Source organism: Telopea speciosissima, chromosome 1 (genome assembly GCF_018873765.1).
Source record: "Telopea speciosissima isolate NSW1024214 ecotype Mountain lineage chromosome 1, Tspe_v1, whole genome shotgun sequence".
NCBI lineage: Eukaryota > Viridiplantae > Streptophyta > Magnoliopsida > Proteales > Proteaceae > Telopea > Telopea speciosissima.
This window is the reverse complement of record NC_057916.1, coordinates 29,712,941-29,730,545: the sequence shown is the minus strand read 5'-3', so window position 1 is coordinate 29,730,545 and position 17,605 is coordinate 29,712,941. Positions and strand designations below refer to the sequence as shown.

The 17,605-nt window shown below is 38.8% G+C and overlaps 1 protein-coding gene across 1 annotated transcript in view; it reads right to left on the bottom strand.

Moving 5' to 3' along the window:
* Window positions 1-518: 518 nt before the first annotated feature.
* The window catches only part of LOC122672158 (mediator of RNA polymerase II transcription subunit 10b-like), a 33,102-nt gene continuing 16,015 nt past the window's right edge, over window positions 519-17,605 (bottom strand). Inside the window, exons 3-7 of the mRNA XM_043869658.1 lie at window positions 16,536-16,758; window positions 16,302-16,382; window positions 16,058-16,160; window positions 2,500-2,589; window positions 519-787 (exon numbers count right to left, since the gene is read on the bottom strand). Of these exons, the coding sequence (XP_043725593.1) occupies window positions 713-787; window positions 2,500-2,589; window positions 16,058-16,160; window positions 16,302-16,382; window positions 16,536-16,729 (543 nt within the window). The 5' untranslated portion in view covers window positions 16,730-16,758 and the 3' untranslated portion in view covers window positions 519-712. The remainder of the gene's footprint in view (window positions 788-2,499; window positions 2,590-16,057; window positions 16,161-16,301; window positions 16,383-16,535; window positions 16,759-17,605) is intronic.

Here is a 17,605-nt window from a genome sequence, read left to right as displayed (position 1 = left end):
CAATGGGTTTGGCAATTTTAAAATGGTTGATACCTTGAAATAAAGGGACGGTCTCTTTTTATAGACGATGGAGCCAAAACCATGATATGATTTTGGTGGTTGTAATTTCATTCAAAATATGGATTACTTTTGTTTGGTGTATACATAATTTGGCTGGAGGATACCACTCGTCAGTAGTTGTCATGACATATTTTGTTGGTATAACAATCATTCTTCTGTGATTGATGTATCAAACTAACCGCTTGTGAATGGTAGGTGAAACCAACTAGCATTCTTCTTCTTAGGTTAGGGGCTTTGTGCTGTTATGCTGATATCATCTTCTGATACCATGTTGTGAATAATTTGTGATAGATTTCCCATTTGGCAACTATTAGACCAAACGATCTATTTTATGGATGAGTCATCACTACGCTTTCCATCTCTACTGCTGCTTTTGTGTTATCTTCTTTTGTTCTTTTTCCAACATATTACAATAATGGATACATGTACAAAGAACCCACATTCAGATAACGGGTTTCATACCATAGTCTATCTGCAATATTCTCAAATTTACTGAGGCAGTGCAATGAGAAGGCAGTCCTAAGTTTTCAATGCCTGCTATAGAGGATCAACATATCCACGAATGAAAACTGAGATCCATCGACATGGGGCATGAGTACGACCATGGTGAAACACACAAAACTATTGGAACCTGATTCCCTCACTAACTTCATCACTTATGCTCGGTCTTAACCTTCACATCTCCATTTGCCAAAATACTCTGTGATTGTGCAAGCCGTTTTGAATCCTGCATCAAATGCCAAGAGATTGAAGCCAGTATATAACAAGAAAGTACCGGACAAGCAAGAGGAAGATAGTTCACTGATCAAATACCATTGCTTACTAGATAGTTAAATTGATTCAAGAAATATATCTACATTAAATCAGAATATCAGATAGCCAGAGTATAAACACTACCTGAAAACTACAAACCATGGAAACATATAGCACATGACACCTACGTTCGTACAACTTCCAAACAAGAAAATGTACTTGCAACTGAAAAGGATTACTTGGAGCTCCAAGAAGCGGTATTCTGGTTAACACCAGATCCGAGTTCATCAACCACTTCAAGCAAAAGATAATATACTCACAATTGCTAGAATTATTCAGAGTGGGCCAAGCTCTACCTGAGTAGACTTCTGTTGTTGCATTCTACTTCTATTTGGATCTGATCTGTTTTGGGAATAGGCAACCTCTGCTTGTTCTCTGATTTCCTATTGTCAATAAAATTTGATTGTGAGTAACTAAAACACAGGACGACCCTTGGGATGGGGGCACCAGGGGAGGAGAGCATAATTTTCAAGGAGTCGCCTAGGCATCCAGGCGTCTTGGTCGCCTTGCATCCAAGCCCCCCTCCAGTGCCTTGGGTCGCCTAGTCGCCGCGACAACTATGGAGGGGAAAGCATTTAGTGAGCCCTATGGAGCAATCTGCAACTTGCTTTAATGAAGACTGGGACTCTCAGCTCAAAATACCAAGAAAAGAATTTTTGCTATGGGTTAACAAGATCCACCAATATCGGGTATTCATCGAGTCAACTGGACAATCTATTCTCTATATTGTCTCTTCAGTACTAATAGGAATCAAGAAGGGTTTGGAAAGAAATTGGTTTTTGCATAACCTTTCGGTAAGAAAATAAAAGATCATCATAGAGATGAGGGAGAGTCTACAGTCCAACATGGTGGAATACCGAGAGTACACACTAACATTGTGGAGTATCTCCATGGGCCTCCATGAGCAGAGGAACCAGCCAAGAACTGAAGCTTAGTCCCCTTTAGTCACCAACTGTGACAGCTTAAGAGATGAAGATAGCCTCAGTTGAAAAATGACGGACATCAGCTGAGCCATGAACAAATTTTCATTACTTCTTTCCAGCGAATTTACCCCTAAATTCTAAATTAACCTTAATTCACAAATGGTTTCAAGGCATCTTTAAACTAATATAGCAGAAGCCTTTTTTTAAAACAATAGTTACTTATTCATAAACTATTAACAGCCCCAGTTCACCATTCATCTTCCCATTTGGCAGAAACTCTTTAATCCTCCATCTTCTCTTTTATCTTTCTCCCACATCTTGTCTGTGCCCCAATCTACCATCTAACACAAAAGTTGAATGAATATTCCCCAAGTTGCACATGAAAAGACATCATGTTAGTTATTTATACACTTGTCTCTCATTTTTCCCCAATTATTGAGTGATACAAATAAATTTTAGTTTTTCTGAAGGATTTTTGGAAGGAAGACCTTGTTCTCCCCCCCCCCCTACCCTGTAGGAAGAATAAATATATCATACATACTCCACAGAAATTGAAGTGTAAGTTTCTTTTCACAATTTGTCTTGCAAGCTGAGAATTTTATTATGATGGATGAAATCACATTATTAACTAAGAAATTCTCTCTTGCATAGTAATTAGCTATGAGAAGCAAGACAAAAAACATATAATTTTCATGTAACTTACAGCAGCAGAAGTTGCACGTATCTCCCTATAAGCTTCCACTTCATCAGGGAATGCTTGTTCAAGTTCCTCCAGGAGATGCTTACGCACACCCTGCATACAAAACAACACAATGTAATGCAAGACCAGATCTGTAATAGTCTATGACCTAATCTCACAACAAGATCTCAAGAACACAGTCAAATCACTCAAAGTCAACATTCTCAAATGAAGGTCAAACTCTAGGATTCAATCATCCACAATGAATATAGACACCCTTCAGAAGATGAGAGAGAATTATTGGATGGTATGAGTAATTCGAGAATTTCAGATTTGAGAGATGAAATTCAGAAAAGAGTAAATCTGAAATTAGTTTCAATCCAAGGGTTGGACTGAACCCAAATTAGAATCGAGTATTAGCCTAGGTAGGACAAACAAAACCCCTAAATCAGAGACTAATCAGATGGTTAGATGTTAAGCAATTGAACAATCTTTATATCTGAAATCCAAAAGTTCAGGTTAGGGAGATTTTTAAGTGGCATCAAAATCAGTGATCAGAAACCCCCCAGATGGTTAGATGTTAAGCAATTGAACAACCTTTATATCTGAAATCCAAAAGTCCAGGTTAGCGAGATTTTTAAGTGGCATCAAAATCAGTGATCAGAAACCCCCCAACTTAAGGTCGAGTGGCCCACTTGAGTGTCTGATACCCCAAAAATTGGGGCTGATAAGGATAACAGATTAGACTCAACAACGATAGCATTATATTCTGAAATTTGAACCAAAATAGAGTAACCGCAGGTTTGAAATCAAGATTTATAATGCTGAATTGATGTTACCTGATGGAGGAGATATAACATTAATTGAATGATCAATCACTTCAGTTTTAAATTAGAGAGAAAACACAGATCAGCAGCTATATCAATCAATCAAACTTCAAAACAGATCTCAGATAAAGCAAAACAGAGGAAGGGGGAGAGGAAATCGAGCAGGGTAACCTCTCTCAGGCTCAGGTCTCTCACCCACTCTGTCTCACAGGTATTAGGCCAAAGCACTCAGCAATATCGATATTCAGAATCGTATCCAGCTTTGTGAACCTTACATTGTAATTATAGGCAGCAAACTTATTCCTAGACGAGCTATGAAAACTGAAATCAAACTCCTACTATGAATAGGAGTGCTGTTATTAGCTATTACAACTTAGCTGAAATAAAACATAAATTAAATAACTATTCCTACTTCAACCGGGAATGAAATAAAGCTAAAACTATTAAACTAAGCCCATGCAAGCTAAGCAACCCAGCCACCGCAGGCTGGTTCGTCACACCTATAAATTAGGTCCATATTTGTACCTCGGTTCAGCTGGCGTGCTTCTTGCGGCTATACTTTAGCCCAGTAAATTAATCTACATCACAAGGTTGATTTGAAGCTTCAACAAATAAAAGAATCGACACCGAGCAAAGTATTTAATGACATACCTGTCATGTTACAAGTAAAGACTCTTCATATGACTGGAAATACAAACCAAATAACATAAGATGGACAACAATGACATGCAAACAAAAAGCCACCTTTGCTTTACCATATGATTATAGGTTTAATCTTTCCACTTTTTCTGGTGACTCCTTCAATTCACATTGATGAGCATGGTATTTTTGTTGTGACTCGAAAGCTGCATGCATACTTTCAACTGATGAAGTATTTGGGTACTAGCAGCAGTGCCAAGAGAAGAAGAAGAACCTACGGTTTTAGGAATTTCAGAATTCCTAGTCTCACTGGGAATCCTATTCCTAGCCTACTACAACAACAACTCAGCCTTATCCCAACGGAATGGAGTCAGCTACAAGAATCCTTGTGAACGTGAAAAATTAAAATTAAAAGGAAAATGAACACAACAACATCAACACAGATCAGTCCTATACAAACTAATTGGGGTCAGCTACACGGATCCTTGCCCTCCAATCAGCTCTATTCGACGTCATACTTGAAACAAGACCTAAACTATGCATGTCTTTCCTCACCACTTCTCCTAGGGTCATTTTAGGCCTGCCCCTATAATGGGGACCAGAAAGGAGAAGAGGGAATCCTGGAAGAAATCAGATTAGCAGAGGACAAAAGAGAAGAAGAAGAGGGGGAGGGGTGAAGAAGTGCATACGCACACAGCCTTAGGCTTCAATTCATTCTTCAAGAATCTGTCCAATACGTTGGTTACAACCATATAAATAAGAAAAATAAAAGACTTTAAATAAGGAAACAACTACTCTAGGACTCTTAACCAAAAAAAATAGACAATTTAGAACTTACTAAAACTCATTCTATGAATCCTACCCAAATTAAAAGATCTCCATACATAATTATCCCAATAAAATAAATAATAAAATCCTAAATATCTGCCAGAATAAAACCATATTTGGATCCGATTCCTCTCCATCTGGATACGCAACTGGATTTGGGTTGGTCCAAGGTAGTGCACCAATTGGGTCGGCCCAGTCCAAGATTCTCCTGCATCAATTCCCCCGGAATTCAGAAAAACTCACCCACGAGTTTTATAGAACGAGAGAATCAAAATCGTACAGTCAACGTCAACTATCAATCCACGTCCAACTTGTATAAAATCCATGAGCCAAAATTCTTGATTGAAGTAACTATGGGAAAGCACATATTCAAATGGATCAACTAAGCGATCAACCGCCACGATTTCTTGACGTTCATTGGCCAACAGCATTGCCTGAATTGAAATCTGATCGTGGAATTTCAATTCTTCGATCGGACCGTTGATTTCATTGTGATCTTCAACTGCTTGGTCGAAATCTGATCATGAAGCTTTAACTCAGCCTTCAACAATTCATGGTTTGCTTGAAGGGCTCTTATGGCTTCATCATTTTGTTGAAGTATCCTGGCCCACTGTTCAGGACTCATTGGGGTTGTGGATTTAAAGAGGAAAAAAAAGAAGTTATGGCGTAACGATGGGTGGGGAGGGGTAAACTTGGAAACTAAGAAAAAAAAGACAGCGTAGAATAATAATAGAAGGGAGGGGCGATTCTGGAAAAGAGAAATTGGAAGCAAAACACAAAAGAATGTCACTTATGGGGGGAGGGGTAAAATTGGAAGAACAAGAAATTTTTTAAAGGAATAAGGTGGGGGAAGGATTGAAGGAAAGGGAAACGTGAAAAGGCTGAGGGTAAGATTAAAAGAACAGGGAAAAGGGGTATTAAATCGTTCGAACAAAAGAGGGGGGACGGTGTTACCGTTTGGGATTTGGACTCTTACTCGAACCAGAGGAGTAGTGCGAGAAAATGGCAGAAGATAAGGAAGACAATAGGGCTGGAGTTCCACTTTGAATGGGAGTCTATCTGTCCGCCTGCGATAGAGGTTCGAACCTGCAGCAGTGGAGTTCCCTGAAACCAGGTATGTTTTCTTCTTCCTTTAGTTTTGATTCTCTGGTTCTTTGCTTCTCTTCTCGATTTATTTTTTTTCTGCTGCTTCTGGTTCTCTGTTCTCGTTCTCTCTCTTTTCCTTTTTTTTTGGGTTATGGTGGAACCAAGAAGGGGTCTTAGGTTGGGGTTTTGGTAGGGGAATCGAAAGAGATGGGATTGAGGTTGTCAGTGGGAATAGCAGGGGTGGGATGGGTCACTGGAATTGACAGAAGGATGGGTCTGGGTTTTCGATTCGACCTCTGCTTCCACAGAGTCTTTTTTAATTTTTGGTGTGTAATTCGCTGTTTCAGCAAGGTCGAAGGGGAAGGGAGAGGTGGGGTTGGGATTTCAGTGGATGACAATGGGTTGATGGGGTTGCTGTAGTAATGTGCAGCAATTGTGAGGCTCTGAGATGGGAGACTTTTTTTTGTCTACTAGCAGAGAAGTAATGGAAGGAGAGAATAGGGAAGAAAAAGGAAGGAATAGAGATCACAAAGGAAGGAGGAAAATGGGATCCTTCGGCTCTGTACCAGATAATGGGGGACCGGAAAGGAGAAAGGAAAAGCTAGAAATAAATCGGAATTGCAGGGTGGGAATGAGAAGAAGTGGGGGGGGGGGGGGGTGGAAGGAGTGCACACGCACTCAGCCTTAGGCTTCAATTCATTCTTCAATAATCTGTCCAATACGTTGGTTACAACCATATAAATAAGAAAATTAAAAGACTTTAAAAAAGGAAACAACTACTCTAGGACTCTTGACAAAAAAAAAAAAGACAATTTAAAACTTACTAAAACTCATCCTATGAATCCTACCCAAATTAAAAGATCTCCTTACATAATTATCCCAATAAAATAAATAATAAATTCATAAATATCTACCAGAATAAAACCATATTTGGATCCGGTATATCTCCATTTGCATACGCAACTGGATTTAAGTCAGTCCAAGGTAGTGCACCAGTTGGGTTGGCCCAGTCTAAGATTATCCTGCATCACCGTAGCTCTTTTAGGGCTGATTTGGTATGATTTCTATTTCAATTTCATTGGGTGATTTTGATTTCAAAAATTGTTTGGTTTGATTTATAAACCTTATTTCAGTGAAACAGAAATCAAATGAATGAGAAATTCTGAAATAGATGAGAAGCCCTTTCAATTTCAAAACTGAAATTGCATTCAGTTAATTTCGTCGCTGCACTTTAATGAGCACATGTTAAAATAATGCTCTTTTGATGGGTAAAGAAGTAATTTCAACCTTATAATACAAAAACACATAAAAGAACCGTTGTCTGGTTCGCCTCCTTCGTCCACAAGAACCTAAAAGACCATCTTCATGCCTCACAAACCTTGTTACCCATTCTCCTATGCAGCAGCAGTCGCATCTCTGCAATCTTCGTCAGTTAATGGGTGTGAGAACAAGACCAAAGACTTCAATTTCAACACTCTCTTCCTCTCTTGCACAAAAACCACCACGCCAAATGCCTCCACGCGCTTCTTCTGGTTTCTGGGAATGCCCAGATCATCGTCTTCTCAGACAGGCTTATCAACCAATATTCTAACGTTGGCGATATCGTTTCCTCACGCCTCACTTTCGAATGAATTCGTAAGAAAAATATCTTTGCCTAGAATCCGATGATCACTAGTTATGTTCGTAATGGTCGTTTCCATGAAGCCTTGGATTGGTACTACCAGCTGTTCAAACATCGAGTATTCGACTCGATTTCGTTACTTTTCCTGTTGAGCTTGTAATGATTTAGGTGATGACAGGAAGATTCATTGTTGGGTTTTGACCCGGATGTCTTCGTTTCTGCTTCTTTGATTAATACAAAGTCAGGGCTTGGGCTCTTGGGTGATGCCCATTTGTTGTTTGATAAAATACCTGTTTGAGATTTGGGGTCATGGAATGCAACGATTTCTGGATTTTGTTAAATTGAGAAGGCTACAGAGGCATTGGATGTGTTTAAGGATATGAGCTGCGAATGGGTGAAGATGGACTCAGTTATTGTCTTGAGTATTCTTCCAGTTTGTGCTCCTTTGGACGATCTTTTGATAGGAATGTTGATTCACGTGTATGTTATCAAGCATGGGTTGGAGTTTGATGTGTTTGTGTCCAATGCTTTTAACATATATGCCAAATTAGGCTGCTTGGGTTCTGCAAGTCGTATTTTTGATCAAATGGTAGTGACAAATTTGATATAATGGAACTGAATCATTACTGTGCATGAGCAGAATGGTGAGATAATCACGGCTCTTGACCTTTTTGTTGAGATGAAGCAGAAGAGTTTTCAATCCAATGTGTTGACTTTGGTGAACTTAGCATCCATACTAGCTCAATCTGGGGATTGTCAAAAACAACAGGGTCATACATGGTTTTATCATGAGGCGGGGTTGGCTTATAGCAGATACTGTTATTGGCAATGCAATTGTTGGTATGTATGCTAAATTGAGCAATATTGACGAAGAGAGGTCTTTCAAGGAATGTAGGTCAAAGATGTGAGCAACTATGAATGTAGGTCCTGGAGTTTTCTAATCAAACAGGGGATACTCTCAGAAAAATATATTCAATTGAGAGCAATAATCTATTCTCAGAATTGAATTACCAAATGGATTTCTTATTTTTGAAATATTTCTGATTGATGCAACCAAAACAATTTCATTTTCTTGACCAAAAATCTAGTTGTTGACTATTTTAGGAAATCAATTTGAAATTGAAATCAAAATCATACCAAATCAGCCCTTAGAAGCTTCAATCTGAATCAAGTCACTCCTCCGAACTGGAGCATCTAAAAGCCTCCTTCGGACATGGGCATGCCACCTCAAACAACTTTCTAGTAGCTTATCTTGAATCGGAGCTACTCCCAAACTAGCTCTAATATGATCATTCCTTATTTTATCTTTCCTGGTTTTGCCCCTTATCCTCATCTCTGCTACGCTTAGCTTATCTATATGACGCTTCTTAACTGCCCAACACTCCACACCATATATCATAGCTGATCTTATGAAGCTTTAAAAGGATCCGTCGATCACATAGCACTCTGGATGCACCATTCCACTTCATCCACCCTATTTTAATCCTTCGTGAGACATCATCTTCTATATCACCTTCCTTACTGATGATTGATCCTAGATAATTAAAACGTCCACTTTGTGGAATATCCACCACATCAAGTTTCACCCCCTCATCATCCGTCCCGAAGTCGCTAAAGTTACATAACATATACCATGTCTTCGTGCTACTTATCTTAAAACTTCTTGATTCCAAGGTTGATCTCCATAACTCTAGTTTGGCATTAATTCCAGCTTTGGTATCATCCACCAAAACAATGTCTTCAGGAAAAAGCATGCACAAAGGAACCTCTCATTGGATGTCTTTGGTTAACTCATCCATGATAAGCGCAAACAAATAAGGGCTTAAAGTTGATCCTTGATTGTAACCCAACTGTAATTGGGAATTCGCTACCTTGACCCCCACGGTTCTTACACTAGTCACCACACCATCATACATGTCTTTAATTATGTCCACATATTTACTTAAAACATTTCTCCTACGTAGCACATGCCAGATTAAATCTCTAGGAACTGTGTCATAAGACTAGGTCAATAAAGACCATATGGAGATCCTTCTTGCTCTCTCTAAATCTTTCCATAAGTCTCCTAAGTAGGTAGATAGCTTCTGTTGTGGATCTTCTTGACATAAAATCAAATTGGTTCTTCGAAATAGTGGTCTCTTTTCTTAGGTGGGTTTCAATAACCCTCTACCATAATTTCATAGTATGACTCATTAGTTTCATGCTTCTATAGTTATTTCAACTTTGGATATTGCCTTTATTTTTGAAAATTGGGACCACAATGCTTCTCCTCCAGTCATCTGGCATTCTCTCAGTGCACATAATCTTATTAAACAGCGTAGTTAACCAAGATAAGCCACAAATTCCTAAGCTCTTCTACACTTCTATTGGGACTCCATCTGGGCCTGGAGCTTTGGCTATTTTCATCTTTCTTAGTGCTTCTTTTACTTCAAAAACCCTAATTTTACATATATACCTTCGACAGGTGACTTGATGTGTAGTGCCTTGTTCTGGTCTACTATAACTCGGATTGGTTTCATTAAGTAGGCTGTAAAAATAACAATTCCATCTCTCCTCGATGTCCTCATTCCTTACTAGGACTCCACCATTATCACTTTTAATGCATCTAACATGGTCAAAATCTCAACTCATCCTTTCCCTCATTCTAGCCATCTTATAGATAGTTTTCCCCCTTCTTTGATGTTGAAGTTGTTATAAAATCTTCATATTTCTTCGCCCTTGTAATCCCCACAATCCCCACAATCTTCATAGCTTCATTTCTAGTAGATTTATAACTTTTCAGATCTTCTACATCCTTAGTCCTTTGCCATGCTCTGAAACTAACTTTCTTAGTCTTGATGGTTGCTTGGACCTCATCATCCCACCACCAAGTAATGCAGAAATCGACCTTGAACCAGAGAAACCAGCGGGAGATCGATTGCAACCAGGATTGATACAATGAAAAGAACAAATTAAAAAATGCAACTCTTTTTTTTTTTTTTACTGCTACTTTTCTGTTACATATAAAGAAGAACATAAAAGGATAAGAAGAAGAAGAAAGGGATATAGAAGAGAAGTGGGGTAGGGAATGGCTCTCTCAGCCTGGGTCTCTCACCCACAGCTATCTCAACTGTTGAAACATGAAATTTCTCCCATAACCAATGGCAACAAGGCTTGAAATTTCTTTTCTCCAAATCTGATCCTTCCTTGCAATAGGGGGCCTATTAATAGCTTAGGCAAGCTTACAAAATAGAAGGTAGAAAATAGAAAGTAGGAAATAGAAACTACTAAACCTAGCAACCAGTAACAACGACAACTCATTGAAAATAGAAACTAACTAGAATTAGAAACTAAGGCTTTATATATCCGCCTTCTAAAACAAAAGGAAGGACACTAAAATAAAAACTAACTAGAATTAGGAACTTTTAAGGTTTTATATATCAGCCTTCTAAAGCAAAAGGAAGGACACTAAAATTGAAACTATTAGGCAGCAATAAAATCTGTTTTGTCTTGCTATCTCAGTGGGGCCCACAGAATCTCAATTATTTGCTTGGACTTCCTTCTCCATTCAAGTATGGACCCATAACACAGATCACGTGAACAGTAGTTCGGTATTGTTCATATGAACAGTAACTTTCTTTTTTTTTTGAAGTAGTTCAAGTTGCTTTAGGTGACGCTCCATCGAACCAACAAAAACTTGCCACATTATCAGACCAGGCTGCCTCTCACAGCAGTCAAATCCACAACCTTGTTGGGCTGGTTTTGGGGCTTGTTCCTGCAAGTACATATGGACTTGTGATCTACATCACCAAGTCTCCTTAGGAGGACGACATTTTCCTTCTGATTACCCTAGGACTCTTTAGACACCTTCTTAATACATGTAGACATCTCGTTCCACATCAAATTAGTATCTACCTCTTTAGACACTTTCCTTGTTTGACCACTTTGCAGTAAATGACGTCGAGGAGTCTTCTTTCAAGTTCCACGACCTTACCTTAGGGCAGAAAGGCTTCCCTATCTTATGATCCTGCGTGATGAAACACATGTCCATGGCCACCAATCTATGTTAAGTGGTTAGGCTTCTTATGATCCTGCGCGATGAAACACATGTCCATAGCCACCAATCTAGGTTAAGTGGTTAGGCTTTCCCCTGGGATAACTTTTCAGTTCTTACAAATCAATCTGCCAGACCTTCTAGTTAGAATGACATCTATTTGGCTAATATGATGTCCACTTTTGTAGGTGACTAAATGCTCTTCTCTCTTTTCAAAGTAGGTGTTTACAACGGACAGATCATAAGCAACCGCAAAATCTAAAATGAGATACCCTCCTCATTTCTCTCACCAAATCCATAACCTCCATGTACACTTTCATAGCCTCTACGATCTGTCCCTAGATGACCATTCAGATCACCCCCTATAATAATTTTTTCTCCTTGACTAATATCTTGCACTAATCCATCCAAGTTTTTCCATAATTGTAACTTACTACTTTCGTCCAATCCTACTTGGGTAGCGTAAGCACTGATAATATTGACTACCTCTCTCTAACACAAGTTTGATGGACAAGTCTTTTAACATCCACTACCTCATTCTTTAGATTTTTATCCACCACTATGCCCACTCCACTTAAATTGCTTTGCTCCCCCATATAACACAGTTTAAAGTCGTCCAACTCCTTACCTTTCTTACCGTTCCATCTAGTCTCTTGAATACATGCAATAGTAATCCTTCTTTTTCTCATCACATGAATCAATTCTAGACTCAATCCTATTAAGGAACCAAGGTTCCTAGCCCTACTATGGAGTTCTATTTAAGTAGAATTTTGTTTTTAGTTACTTTCCTATTTTTCCTATGTTTAAATGTCCTAGTTCAGAATGGACAAGGAAACACCTTGGATTGCCTAGTGCCTTAACAACTATGATTGCTGGCCCTTTCAACAAAGAGCTTCCGCCCAAGATATTTTTTGATCATGTGGGCCGTATAAGACTATGTAAATCATTATGTATCTGATGTTTTATAAAAGGCACTACTATAGACAGTTGATGATTCCAAATCTAAGTATTTTTGTCATTCTTGTTTTGTGAACATAAAGTTTGGAATGACAAATGCCTTTAAGGACAGAATGCAATAAAGTTAAACCCATAATTAACCATGGGGTTGAATTTATAAAGTTGAAACTTGCCACATAAAGGTTCATTTTGAATAGATTGCTCATTATAATACATGGAGGGGGTGTTCTAGATAATGGACATGTACTGCCATGATTCATAGGTTATAATTTTCATTTTTTTAACATACAGTAATCTAGAGAAGAGAAGTGTTTCAAGTAAATATGTGGACATAATTAAAGACATGTATGATGGTGCAGTGACAAGTGTAAGAACTGTGGGGGGTCAAGGCAGTGAATTCCCAATTGCAATTGGGTTACATCAAGCATCAGCTTTAAGCCCTTATTTGTCTGCGCTTATCATGGATGATTTACCCAGAGACATTCAAGATAGGTTCCTTAGTGAATGCTTTTTGCTGATGATATTAATTTGGTGGATGAGACAAAAGCAAGGATTAACGCCAAGTTAGAGTTATGGAGATCAACCTTGGAACGAAAAAGGTTTTAAGAAAAGTAGAACGAAGATGGAGTATATGGTGTATAAAAAATTTTATAGGACAGTCATACGACTAGCTATGATGCATGGTCTGGAATGTTGGATAGTTAAAAAAGTATCATATAGATAAAATCAGTGTAGCGGAGATTTGGATGTTGAGATGGATGAGTGGCAAAGAGGCATAAAGTAAGGAATGATCAAATTAGAGCCGATTTGGGAGTAGCTTTGATACATGATAAGCTACGAGAAAGTCGTTTGAGGTGGCATGGCCATATTCAACGGAGGCCTTTGGATGCCCTACTATGGAGGAGTGATTTGATTCAGATTGAAGGAACAAAAACAGACAGGGGCAGACCTAAAATGACTTTAGGAGAAGCGGTGAGGAAAGACATGCATAGCTTAGGCCTTATATCAAGTATGACCTCGAATAGAGCTGATTAGAAAGCAAGGATCCATGTAGCTGACACCATTTAGTTGGGATAAGGCTGAGTTATTGTTGTTATTCTTGTTGTTGTTGTTGTAATGTATAAGGATATATCAAGTTTGCAATTCAAGACACATTTTGTCATGTGGAAATATGAGTCAAGAGGGAGAATGTTGGCTGATGTGGCCGAAATTGCCACAATAGCCTATCCCCTTGGAGACGTTGTGATGCAGATTCTAGCCTCCTCGAATTGAAGAAGCCACCCTAAGCCTAGGGTTTTAGTTGGAGCCTTAGTTTAGTTTATTTCAGTTCTATACTTCGTTTTTATTTTGTGTTTTTAATTGAACCGGTTTAAATTGGTTGCATCCAATTGGTTCAATTAGTCTAATTTAAGTGAAGTGCTCCTATTGGCTAATAGGTTCTTATATCCTATTGGCTAGTAGAGAATCTTCTTTTATTTTCAAGTAGTTTTAAGTTGTTATAAGTTATTAAAGGTAGATAGGTCTTTTTACTTCAAGTTTTAAGTTATTTTTAATTAGGTCCACCTCTCCATGATTTTAAGTGAGAAATTTGAATTGTAATAGATTTAGGAATAAGGCCTTTGGCCTCTTATTTAATAAAAAACGTGGGAGAGGCTCCCCCACCAATTGTGTTTTTAAAAAAATCGAATTTTGTTGCTGGCCCTAGCTGCTGCTGCTTCTCTGCCTGAGAATTGTCTTGTGAGTCATATCAAGACCCCTTGTGAGTCATATCAAGGGTGAGGGCTGGTGGATTCCGGCGACTCCTTGCATCTTGTAGATTGGGAGGTCCTTCTTCTTCTTCAATCAAGCTTCCTCAACTTGCTGCTACTGCAGATTTGTAGATCCGGTGAGTTGTTTGTTAATTTAGTTATTCCCTTTTTCCCCTAACCTTCTACAGCCAACCCTAACACCCCCCCCCTTTTATTTTATTTGAGTTCCTTAACCCTGAATCACTCACAGCCCCATTCCTCCATTAACCCTAATCGATTCCCATAACCCTAGCCTCACTCTAAAATCTATCCAGCCTTATCCATCCACTCGATCTCAGTTGCAGCCCAATCTGTCCATCAAAACCCTAAATCCAATTCTGCCCTAAATTGCAGAATTTCGTAACTCATCCAAACCCTAACTTCTTTATACCAAAATAACCCCCTAGACCTGCCCATTAATACCCTATAAACCCCTTTCCCAAAATCCACCCCTAAACCCTAGATCCTGAAAACACTCCATTTTTACAAGGCCTCTAACCCGAAACCCTAGATTTTCAACTTCATCCAAATCAATCCAAACCTACACCAATAGACTCCTAAAAACCTGCCCATCATTACCAAATAAAACCCTAGCTCAAAACCCTAACCCTAACCCTAATTTTACCCTAAACAGCCCACATCTATAAACAGTTCCAGAATTCTGATTTTTCCTGGTTCCTATTAGGCCTTGCCTATATAGGACTACATTACGTTGTGGTTAAGGGCTCATGTATAAAGACGTGTGGGAGTTATAACCGCCTCCACTTCCTTGATGGAAGGAAGTTGGGTTACGGTGGTTAATTTTAGAGGGATTAAATGGGTCCTTGTTTTGCAGTGGTAGAGGGCAACTGAACCATCTATGTTGCTACTGTCCGAGAGTTTCTGCAAAAACCAGTAACTCATTAGAGATATTCTTACAATAAAAAAGGAAGGTAACAAGGAATTGCAAAGAAATTGCAAATACTTTCAACAGTCATTGGCATATTTGCTGAAATCTAACGGAGGTGAGTCTTCTAATATTACGTGCACGAATAAAGGGTGAGATAAAATAGGGTGGGGAAGATATAATATATATATATTTATTTATTTATTTATTTTATTTTATTTTTAAAGTAGGTTTACTTTACGGACGAAGCAAGAGTGTCTGGCTTATTAGGAAGTAGCCGACCTCTTCTCAAGATAACCTCTAGAGATAATTTAAGGATTCCAGGATTATCTTTTTATTACGTCTAGCAATGTTTAAATAGGCACACAGGATAACTACCTAGTACAACTAGGCATCTCACTTCGCTAATAACTCCTAGCCACTTCACTAATAACTTCTACCCACTACGTTGATAACCCCTTAAACTACCCAACTACATAAAAGAACAGAAAACCCCATGCTGACTAAATAACCCTGATGAATACAATTCCCTGCCCACTAACACCATATGATAATAGCACACATTAATACATAGGATAAATAACCCATGAAAGCTGATGCACGTAACATCTAACTTCGTACATGTTTCGATTAAAAATGAAAACTGTGTTTCGTAACGAGACCTCTTCTCCATTTTTGTTTTTGTCTAATAAACCTTAACTCCATCAATTCACAGGGCACCAATACCAAGAAAGTAATACATTAGAATAAGGAGTGACAGCAATAGGTGAGGAATTTAAACAAGATTGCCATCATTCAAAATCATTGCATTCCTTCGAAAAGCATGTACGCAGATATAGCAATGAAACAATGACATTAACCTAAGAAAAAAGAAAGCAACATTTGGATTCCCCAGACATGAACAGAAAGAAACAATACCTTGAACGCATCAGTTTTCCCTTTTGTGATTTGATTTCTCGCGATGCAGCTATTGAAAATATCTCTTGTTAACTCATCCGGATTCTTCCCGTCATCAATTAAACTAAATCACCAGCAATTATAAATATTTTCTTCTAGACATCAGCTTACAAATAGCAGAAAATATTATATAAAAACGTAAATTATGAAAGAACAATAAACCACTGCGTCGGAATAAAACACGACATTAAGAGTAAAGACTCACTTAACAACCTCCATTGGAACCTGAATGTTACAATTTTCAGCCAATTTCTGCATGGTATCAAGCTCCGAAACCAGAGCATTCCTGCAACAGTAGAAGGTAACACCCTAAAATCAGGAAATAACCTAAGGCTATAATATACCGTAGAAACAAAGAAATAAAGGCGTTTCAATGTATAAGAAGAAATGAATTGAAAAAGGTTAGTTGACAAAGGGGGCTGAAGTGTAATCCATTTACAATCGTTGCAGGAGAGGGAGTTGAGAAGCAACGCTGAAAGAGGAAACGGTGACATGGAGCTGTAGGAGATGACCGAGCGTCTTCTGTATTGAATTGATGACTTGGTTGAGATTCTGCTTCTGATCATCGGTCTCCTTGCTTAGCTTGATGGGGCCATTTCCAGTCGCAGAAAACGAGTTTTGTGATGAATCCATCTCTTCAATTCAATTCTTTCTGTTGTTCACTGTTCAGGCAGTTCTATATGTTCATTTTCTCTGAAAGGAATTGAACTCAGGCTGTGTTTGGATTTGTTTGGAAGGGGCATGAAATATTCGCTTTTTCATCCGCTTTCTCACACTTGCCGTTGGTTGTTTGAGATGGCGGTGACCTATGGACCAGGACTGTTCTAGCCTTGTAGCGGGTGTCAAATGGTCGGTTTGAAATCGCCCTTACACATTTTAGGTAAGGGTGTCAATGGATCCGGTTCTGGAGATTGTTAACGGTTCCGAACCTAAGGGATAATGACCAGAATCGGACCAAGAAGCTAAACGGTTCCAAACTTGAGATCCAATACCAACCTTATGGGTGGGCCGGTTCCAGTTCTTAAATGGTTTCAAGGAGTCCCAAATTAAAATCACATGAGATATGCTTCGGTTTTTTTTTTCCTTAAATCACATAAGGAGTTTATACTACCTCGTGTTTTGTATTAATTAATAAGTAGGAATACCACCACCCTCATAAGTTATGATTATTGGGAAACCCAAAATTACACTGGTCAATCGTGAGTAGCCACGTGTCTTGGCCCCCAAATGGGAAGGCCATCCCAGCCCGGCCACCTTACGTCTCACTTGATTAGCCCGGAAAGCAAATAACCAACAAGGAAGTCCAAGAACCAAGACCAAATACTACATGCAAGCTACAACCATCATCGACAAAATATGCAGTACCTCATCAGTTGAGGGTACCACCTACCAGAGACACAATTCCAGATGGACTCATGCACCAATAACCTTATCCAATATGCAAGGGCGTATGAATGTCTATCTATCAGGAACATCCTCCCTACTAAGACTTTACCTCCCATGGGAGAT